The sequence below is a fragment of the Nicotiana sylvestris genome, chromosome 3 (genome assembly GCF_000393655.2).
Source record: "Nicotiana sylvestris chromosome 3, ASM39365v2, whole genome shotgun sequence".
Classification (NCBI taxonomy): domain Eukaryota; kingdom Viridiplantae; phylum Streptophyta; class Magnoliopsida; order Solanales; family Solanaceae; genus Nicotiana; species Nicotiana sylvestris.
In genome coordinates this window covers 7,474,801-7,484,415 of record NC_091059.1, presented here as the reverse complement: position 1 = coordinate 7,484,415, position 9,615 = coordinate 7,474,801, and the positions used below count along the sequence as shown (strand labels likewise).

Genomic DNA, 9,615 nt, shown 5'->3' with positions numbered 1-9,615 from the left:
CTTCTGATAAGGTTTGTGCCTTGGAAAGTTCCCATGCCTCTCTTCAAGCTTCTTACACTTTTGCCTTGGCTGAAAATGAGAAATTAAAGAATGAAATTGCTGAGTGGGAAAGGGATTAGGAAATCCTTGAGGATAAATCTGCCATTGAAGTGAGTTGGGCGTTTTTGAATTCTCGCCGTGATACCCTAGTTGAAGCTATCCAAGAGACTTTTAACTTGGAATCTGAGTTAGCTAAAATCAATGAAAATATTGAGAAGGCTCAGCAAACTCAAGATTTTCCTTCTCGCATGACCGAAGCTTCCGTGAATATTGAAGTTGATACAGGTATCTCAACTCCTTCAAGCCCATTTGAGCCCGCTGCTGTTGATGCACCAACTTTAGTTCCTACATATTCTTAGTGATAAGTTTAAGTCATTTGAATTTCTTTGTGTTGTTTTGTTTTTTGGGAAAATTATGGTAAAACCCTTGGTCTCATTTGAAGGTTTATTTTGGAAATTCAAGTCCTCAGACCTTTCATGGGGCAATTTGTATAAACAATTCGTAGTTTATGACTAAGTTCATACTTAGTCTTAAGCTTTTTAATATTAAGAAGTTTTCTCGTTACTATCTTGAACTTCCGTTTAGTTTATTCTTGCCTTTATTTCTAAGGACTTATAGAATAATTTGCATTTTTATTCTTTAAAAATGCTTCTATTAACTTCATGAATATTTACATTAATCATGAATTTTATAAAAGAGGCCCCTTTTATATTCAACACTTAATGAAAAGACGTCTCAACTTCATAATGGTATTAACAAACGATAAAAGAAATAGAAATACACATGTTTCTTTGAAATAACTTTGACAAGTTTTTATTTGAACTTTGTCTAGTTTTGACTAACACTTTACACATATTTGAATTACATCTATAACTTTCTCGTAACTGTTTTTCTTGTAACAGATTTAAAAAAGAAAAATAAACACGAGGTTTTTATCTATAACCCGTTTCAGTACATAGCCTTTACCCTAACTATGGTAAGGTTTTTCTTTGGCCTTAGCTCGTGACTTTGCTCTGTACTTGACTCATTCAATGAGTGAAATTTTCAGGGCTTGATCTTCTTTGCCTTCCTTATACACATGCCCGTGTATATTATGTAGTCCCCCAAGTGTTTGAGCGTTGAAGTATGAAGCCTCGAGCACTTGAGTGTTCCTCTCATTTGGTCCTTTCCCTGTAAAGGAAAAACATACGGGACTCGGAGCTATGATTATAGATGAAAACTGCTTAACCCGTTTGAATTTCTATCAGAATAATTGTAACCCTAAGACAGGAAGTTTAATTTATTTCACGTGCCTTGCAGATCGTAACTCATCATTTAGTACGGGTTAGCGTTTTGCCTATCATCTAAAATCGTTAGTAAAATTTTAACAATTCAAAAATTAAATTTTAAAATATGGATACCTGACCGTGGGTATTCTTCAGAAATAATATCTCTTCAGATGAACAACATTCCAATGTGAAGGTAGTATCTTGCCATCCATTGTTTCTAACTCGTATGCTCCTTTACATGCAATATCATGAATTCTATAGGGTCCTTCCCATGTTGGACTTAATTTCCCTGAGTTAACCGCCTTCGTAGATTGAAAAACCTTTTTGAGCATGAAGTCCCCAATTTTGAAGAATCTGAGGCGTGCTTTTCTGTTGTAGTATCGTTCTATGACCTGCTTCTGTGCTACCATTCTTGTTAGTGCAACTTCTCTTCTTCCTTCAAGTAAATCAAGATTTACACGCATTTCGTCGTCATTAGATTCTTCTGTCGCCCGTGTGAATCGTGTACTCAACTCTCTTATCTCAACTGGAATTAAAGCTTCAGCTCCATGAACCAATGAAAATGGTGTTTCTCCTGTACTTATTTTTGCTGTTGTGCAATATGCCCATAAAACACCAGGTAACACTTCTGGCCAATTACCTTTGGATTCCTCTAAACGCTTCTTTAAATTGTTGATAATGACTTTGTTTGTTGACTCAGCTTGCCCATTACCCACCGAATGATAAGGTGTAGACGTAATCCTTTTAGTCTGCCAACTTTGAAAGAATTCTGTGATTTGAGTGCCTATAAACTGAGGACCATTATCACACACGATCTTCTTTGGCAAACCGAATCGACATATGATATTCCACCAAATGAAATCTTTAACTTCCTTTTCTCGCACCTGTTTAAATGCTCCTACCTCTAACCATTTAGTAAAATAATTAGTGAGTACGAGCAAAAATTTTACCCGTCCTTTTGCTTGCGGTAGTGGACCCACGATATCCATCCCCCATTTCATAAATGGCCACGGTGCAATGACCGGATGTAATAACTCCGCGGGCCTATGCATATTATTATCGTACCTTTGGCATTTATCACATTTAGCCACAAAACTTTCCGCTTCTTCTTCCATTTTGGGCCAATAATAATCTGCCCTAATTAAGGTTCTTACCAATGAACTTCCTCCTGTGTGTTCCTACAATGCCCCTCGTGTATTTCTCTCATTACGTTTTCCGTCTGAGAAGGTCCGAGGCATCTTGCTAAGGGACCACCGAACATTTTTCGGTAAAGATTGCATTGCTTTAAGCAATACCGAGCAGCCTTTTTCGAACCGCATGAGCTTTTTTCTTATCTTTAGGGAGGGTACCATACTGCAAAAAGCAACAATATCGTTCCTCCAATCCCAAGTTAAGTTATTAAAATTTACCTCATTCTTATCAAGGTTGAGAACTGAATGAAACAAATGAATAGCTGAAGCATTTTCATTGCTTGCCATGTCTTCCGCTGATCACCGCCAAATCCACACTACCAAAAAGTAGGAAGAGAGGGTCACAATAACTTTTACCCGATATGAGGGTCGGGATCGATTTCCACAGGGAGCTAGGAATGTAGTCGAGTATCTATCTAGACTGGAGTTGTGTAATTGTTCCAAATGTCACTTCCAAACATCTTTTGAATTTTCTTTAACAAACTAATATTATCAATTGCTAATTAGAACTAAATTATGCTAATAAGAAAATTGCTAGAGTTGAATCTAATGGGTAGAAAGGAACTAGGATAGTAACTTTCACCTAGGTGGCTAATTGACGGGTAAATACTTCTAAGGTTCGATTGACATGATTGGGGAAATATGCTATAACTGTTGCATAATTTTACCCACTCTCACACCTCTCGGTAGAGAGAGTGATTTTTCCCAATTGACTCTCTCTAGACCAAATGGGTAGGCAAATTAGCTCAAACAACTAGGGTTCAAGTTGGGAATTACTCTCTCGAGGTTTAACCCTTTAATTGGGACTATCAATTCTCTTGAGTCCATCCCAATTCCTTGTTGGGTCAATTTTGGAGACTTAGGCTCTCTTTCTCAAGAAGAGCCAAGTCAACTTAGCACAAACCAATGTTTGCAACCACCAACTCATAAATTAAACCATAAAATTGATCCAAATAACAAACACCCATAGTCAATCTAACAATAGATGTCAACACCCATCAATTACCCACACTAGGGTTGAGCCACAACCCTAGCTAATGGGTTTAGCTACTCATGCTTGAAGGAGAAAATAGAGAACTAGATGAAGAACAAGACATATTAATTTAAAAGCTAATGTAAATACAGAGAATCTATCGTAAAATTTAAGTTAAGATGCCAAAAATGGCTACACAATTGCTTCTCATGAGCGTAACTACGTTCTGGAAATAACTGATGACCTAAAAATGGCAAAATGTTCTATTTATACTAGGCTAGAAAAACTGGACAAAAATACTCCTGCGGAGTCAGCTCGGGCCGCATAAAATGGACCACGGCTGCGCTAGGATCTTGGACTTCAATTCTGGGCTCTTTGAACTTGGGCTCCGCGGACCGCGTAGAATGGACCGCGGCCGCGTAGATCTCTAATGCGGTCCGCATAAGTATGACTGCGGACCGCATAGCTTGAACCATGGCAATTTTCACCTCTCTGAATCTCTCTTTCGCGGACCGCGAAATGTGTACTGCAGCCGCGTTACCTGAAGCCCATTTTTGCCAACTCTCTAAACCACCTAGTGCGGACCGCACAAAGTCGAATGCGGCTGCACTAGGCCTTTTTTTTCCAGATTGCCTTGTCTTTGATACTTGAACAGGTTTCACTCATTTTGAGCCGATGTTTGACATTTCGTCACTTTGTCGATCAAACCTGCAATCAAGCACAACTTATGAGCCTTTTAGGACTATTTTGTAACAATTTATATTCAAATCATAAGCAAGAAGGAGTATGAAACATGTTAAAATCCCTAGTTATTAACTCCCCCAAACTTAAGCATTTGCTTGTCCTCAAGCAAACAAAATAAGACCTACCCCTTAAGGGAAAATTCAAGTATTTCTAGCTATCCTAAAGTAACCTCAACAAGCATCAAATAGGACTAACAATTGCCCTCAATACGAATGAATCATTAACAACATTTAAACTTTGAAAAACCATGGATCAAGTGTGACACCAGAGCATCAAGAGTTGACTCATTACGTCAAAGAACTCTCTCAATTATTTTGGTCATTGTGGAACCCAAACTCACACATCCTCAACTCTCCCTAAGCAAACTTCACATTTTTAGAGTATTAGCTCACAAACCGAGGTTAATGGGAATTCACTCGTCTCTCTCAAGGAAAGGTCACAAGTCCGACTCTAAGTACCATATGCTTGCCCCTCATGTAAGTATCCACTAATGCAAGCGTCATTCAACTCAAGATCATATAGGGATTTTGTGGAGTCAATGTGAAGGATTTTGGTTCAGGGTAGGGAATGTTTTGGTCAAAATGGGTTCCATCTTCCCTTAAGCACTTCTTTTATTCATTTGGCACAATTCTCTTGACTCTTTGAGTATCTCACTTATTTCTAAGGGTTAGAGAGACACATTGTCTCTCTTTCTTATGCAATTCAAAACGTTTCTCCTTTTTCAACTTTTTTCACACCTTTTTCTCTTTTGTTTTTCTTGAATCCCTTTTTATTCTTTTTCACATTAAGCTTTCTTTTTGTCTTTTTCTTTTTTTCATTGCCTTCCTTTTCTTCACTTTTGTACCTTTTACCACTTTGTTCCCTTTCTCGTCTCTCCCACAAAACTTAGACTTTTGCCATTGCTCAAGGAAAGATCGGGTGCCAAGAGAGGGTATATTTTCGAACGGGTATAGGCTTATAGATTGGTTCTTGGAAGAAAGAGGTTTAAGGCTCAAAAGGGTTAACTAGGGATTATATCATTGTTAGGCTATGGAATTGTTCAACTATCATTTGGATCAAGGAGAGCCTATAATCACTTCTCAAGTCAAATTTCACTTAATATTTCGCCTCAACAGACATTCAGGGCAAGTTCTATACCATTAGCTCGAGACTTGGACTCACAATTCGATTTCTCACCACACAAGCTCAAGGATTGCTAAAGACATAGAGTCAGGGGCCCACAACAACATAAGACATGATTTGGTCACATAATGGTCCCGAAAGACCACATGATGATTGTTTGGTCAATACAAGAGTCTCAAGCTCACGACTTTCACCATTCTAAACACAACATTTTGTTCTTTGACCATGGGATCAAAGGAAAATATGCTAGGCCCAAGTGAAGCTTTGCTTGAGGTACCCTTAACTACAAACTACCAAAAACAAAAACAAAAAAACGGACTCAAACCCTTAAGAGGGTTGTTATGCCATCCATCATCGGGAAGAGCCACCCGGTTCACACAATACTCTACTTTTGGAAAGAACCGTGGCATTAAGAAAACCAAAGGCTTATTGAAAGCGCCAAAAACGAAACAAAAAGCTACGAGCCTATACAACTACTAAATAGAAAATAGAATGAATATGTACAATAGAGGATTTGAATATACAACGGAGGATAAATATATACAATAATGTAAACTTTATATACAGACCAAAGGAAAGATAAAAAGTGCGATAAAAGTAACTAAATGTAAAGTTATATACAGACCAATAGAAAATCAAAAAGTCATAAACTAAATTAGTATATATATATACAATCATCCAAGGATAAAATGTAGGACGCACCCCCTCAAATAAAAGCTGGCATTGTCCCCAATTCCAACTAAACAAATAAGCACCAAAAAGTATAAGGAAAGGGTATGAGGACTCCCTAAGCCGTGTCCATCTGCATAGGATCATCAGTGGTCCCCGGGTCCTCTGTATGCATGGGAACCTCAGACTGGTTCCCGGTATCCTGCTGCTCAGTTACTGGGACTGGGGCCTGGACCTGGACATGTTGTATATCATGTACATCCTGTGGCTGGCTGGAGGAGGCCTCCGGTGGGTCCGCCAACTGGATGATGGCCTCATATGCACTAGGGAGATTCCTCTTCTTCTTTGGAGGCCTCTGTGTCTGCTCCTGCTGTGGATCTGCTGCTGGTACTGCTGTTGGAGCTAGATCCTCAAATAGCAAGTCTAAAGGCAGCTGGTCTGCCTTCAGTTTGTCCACATCCACTCTAAGCTCCTTCACAGACTCCTTGGAAGCCCGTGTTTTGTGCAACTTCTTGTGCTCCCTGGAAAGATCCTTCAACGCCTTGCCATGTGAATCCACTGCCTTAGCCAAGGCAGCCTGAGAATCAAGGATCTTCTGCTGGTTGGCAAGAATATCCTTAAGTGAATCCTCGATAGACTGGGGCACCTGCACTGGCTGTGGTGCCGACAGAGCCTCAATGGTGGAGGTCAATGTAGACAACTTGGACGAAGCAGTTGCCATCCAGTTGTTCAAGCTATGAAGTGTTTGGCTCAGCTGGTGGGTAGTGTTAAGACGGGCCCGAGAAAATGGAATCCCCGGGCCAGCTGAAGTAGAGGGACCAGCAGTAGTGGAAGGTTTGGGAGGCATGTCAGCAACTGTGGAGGCAGGCTCAGTGGAGATAGGCTCAGTGGAGGGCTCTACCGCAACCGGCTCTTCAAACTGGCCAATTGGGGCAGAAGCAGGCGGCTTGTAATTCTTATCCTTGGGGTTGTCTGACCCCTTCAAACTATACCACAAAAATGAAGCCATAGGTTTGACGTTGATGTCAAAAGGTCTCTTCTCCACCTTCAGGTCCCGAAAATACATAGTGAGGGTGTTGGGAAAAGGGTAGTTCCGGTCATGCTCAACCCCCACTGAAGGTATAACGCAGGACATCACATTCCCCACGTTGACATGGTATCCCTCCATAATCGATGCAACTAGAATAGCCCGGGCAAGTGGAAGATTTTGATTATGTGTAGTGGGATCAAGACGGCTGCATACAAAAGTCAATCACCCCTAGCCTCAAAGTTAAAGGTCCTCCGAAGGATTTTGGCACCTACTGTCAACCACTCTGGAATAGTACTCGGGATTGCCAGGTATGTAGCAAACCATGGACGAACCTCCTTGCCCATTGCCAACTTTTCATTGTAAAGGGACTCATCTTCTTCATTGAAGCCTAGGTATTCATTCAGCGCCTTCCCGGTAAACACCACATTTTTGTTTCGCACCTTGGTCACTTTGGTGCCCTTCAAGATGTGGGCCACATTTCTATAAAACTCCTTGACCACGTGCTCATTCGCCTTCACACAATCATCTATAAAGTGCTCCCAACCCACTCGAGCTCGAAACTGTCTATGCACATTGGGGTAGAATGTCTCTGTCAATGAAGCTCCTCTCAAGAATCAACTTTCGTGATGGCCACCATTCCCTAAACTTGTGGAACGCCACCTGGCTGACGAATCTATCTTCCCAAACAGCAGGATTTTTAGTTCGGTAAACACCCCTAACCTGAGGCACACCACCCCCAGGTACCTCCTCATCTCCCTCATCCTCTCCGTCTGCACTCTCCCCAGATAATGAAGCTGTGGGGGAGGTGGAGTACTCGCCACTGCCAACTGCTGAGCCCTCAGACGACTTAATGGAGACATGATCTACTGCTTGGGCAGTAGGTGTTGCACATTTATATTATTCATATGGTGAGGAAGTATGATAAAGTACGAAGGGTGATGCCGTGCACATTTATATTATTCATATGGTGAGGTAGAGTGATAAAGCACGAAGGGTGATTCCGTGCACATTTATATTATTCATATAGTAAGGAAGAGTGATAAAGCACAAAGGGTGATGCCGTGCACATTTCTATTTTTGATTGCATGTGAGGGTTGAGAGTAAAAGTACGAAGGGTCATGCCGTGTATCTTCTGTTTGTTGTGTTTATTTATTGATTATCTATTCATGTGTACTAGCTGCTTAAATTACTTTACTGCTGCGATTCTGTATGCTGGAACCCCCATAGCATGTTCCCCCTTCCCGTTCACTTCTGCTTAGTTTTTATTATTTGTTATCATATCATTCTCCCGGGCTAGTCAGGGACATATTCAGGCACAGAATCAGAGTAAATATCCTGGGAAGGCATGTACTCACTCCCCCCGGTCACAAGCTCTATCAGCAGCTTTAATTGCTTTCCGCAACTATTTAATACTTTCTCTCACTTGGGGAGTGCGTTTGATCATCTTCTTGCCCTTGCCTCTCCGGGAGGATTCACCTCTCCCAGGTTGTTTTGAGCCTCTTCCTCTTTGAGTAACCATTGTCTGCAAGTACAAGCATCTAACTTTTTTAGTATCAGCAGAGATAGTGAAACAGATGTGGAAAATGAATTGCAGAACAGAAGCCACAAGTTGCATAAAATGTTGCAGAAATAGTGCAGCGCGGGCCGCACAAAAAGGAGTGCAGCCTCACTAGGGGCACCGCGGACCACATAAAAGCAACCCCGGTCCGCACTGAGGCAAGGTCTATAAAACCACTTCTCTGAATCTAACCACCGCGGCCATGGTGGTCCAGTGCAGACCACATAAAATGCAATGCAACCGCACTGGGTAAGAGTTCAAATTCTTGAAAACATTCTCACCGCGTTTCGCACAAAGAATTATTGCGGACCGCATCACAGCACCGCGAACCGCACAAGGATGACCGCAGTCCGCGGAGGGTGCTAAGTCAAGGCACTGAGTTAGGGTTCTCAAATCTTGCAATTAGCTCAAATCTTGCAATTAACGTCCCTACTCAATTACCCATTTAATTACACTCACAAAGCACACAAAGATTAACAGTTAAACCAAACTAGCCTAGAAATTTAAGAATTACGGGAAGAAGAAGAAACTACAGGCTAATGGACATGAAAATAAAATGAAATTATAAAATTAAACAAATAAAAATGAGTGAAATGTTACCAGATGTGGATATAGAATGCAAAGAATCAATCTAAGCAAGGATTTATGTGAAAAGAGAGGGTGAATAGTAGATTTTAGGTCTTTGAGAGTTAATTTTTTCGAAAAGGGTAACCGGTGACCCCTATGGTCTATTTATAGAAAACATGTGGGACCCAGTCTTACTACCAGCATGGCCATACAAAATGAACCGCGGACCGCGCTGGGTTTCTTCAGAAGAAGTCTGAGAAGGCAACCTCTGCGGTCCAAACAAAACAGACCGCTACCGCGGAGGTCCACTGCGGTCTGCACAAAATGCCGTACGGCTACGGTGGCAAACATCAGAGAGTATCCCATTTAGCCTTCACCAGTACGGACCACACAAAGTGCAATGCGGCCGCACTGGCAACTTCAGAGACTGTTCAATTTTTCCAAAATATTTTGCA

General features: G+C 41.2%; 1 protein-coding gene across 1 annotated transcript; it reads right to left on the bottom strand.

Annotated features, from left to right (window-relative positions):
- Nucleotides 1-237: 237 nt before the first annotated feature.
- Nucleotides 238-2,785, bottom strand: LOC138887009 (uncharacterized). Its single transcript, XM_070168717.1, has 3 exons — nt 2,717-2,785; nt 1,628-2,191; nt 238-384 (listed from the first exon to the last, which is right to left on the bottom strand). The coding sequence occupies exons 1-3, from the start codon at nt 2,783-2,785 to the stop codon at nt 238-240; spliced, it is 780 nt and encodes a 259-aa protein (XP_070024818.1).
- Between the last annotated feature and the right edge of the window lie 6,830 nt (nt 2,786-9,615).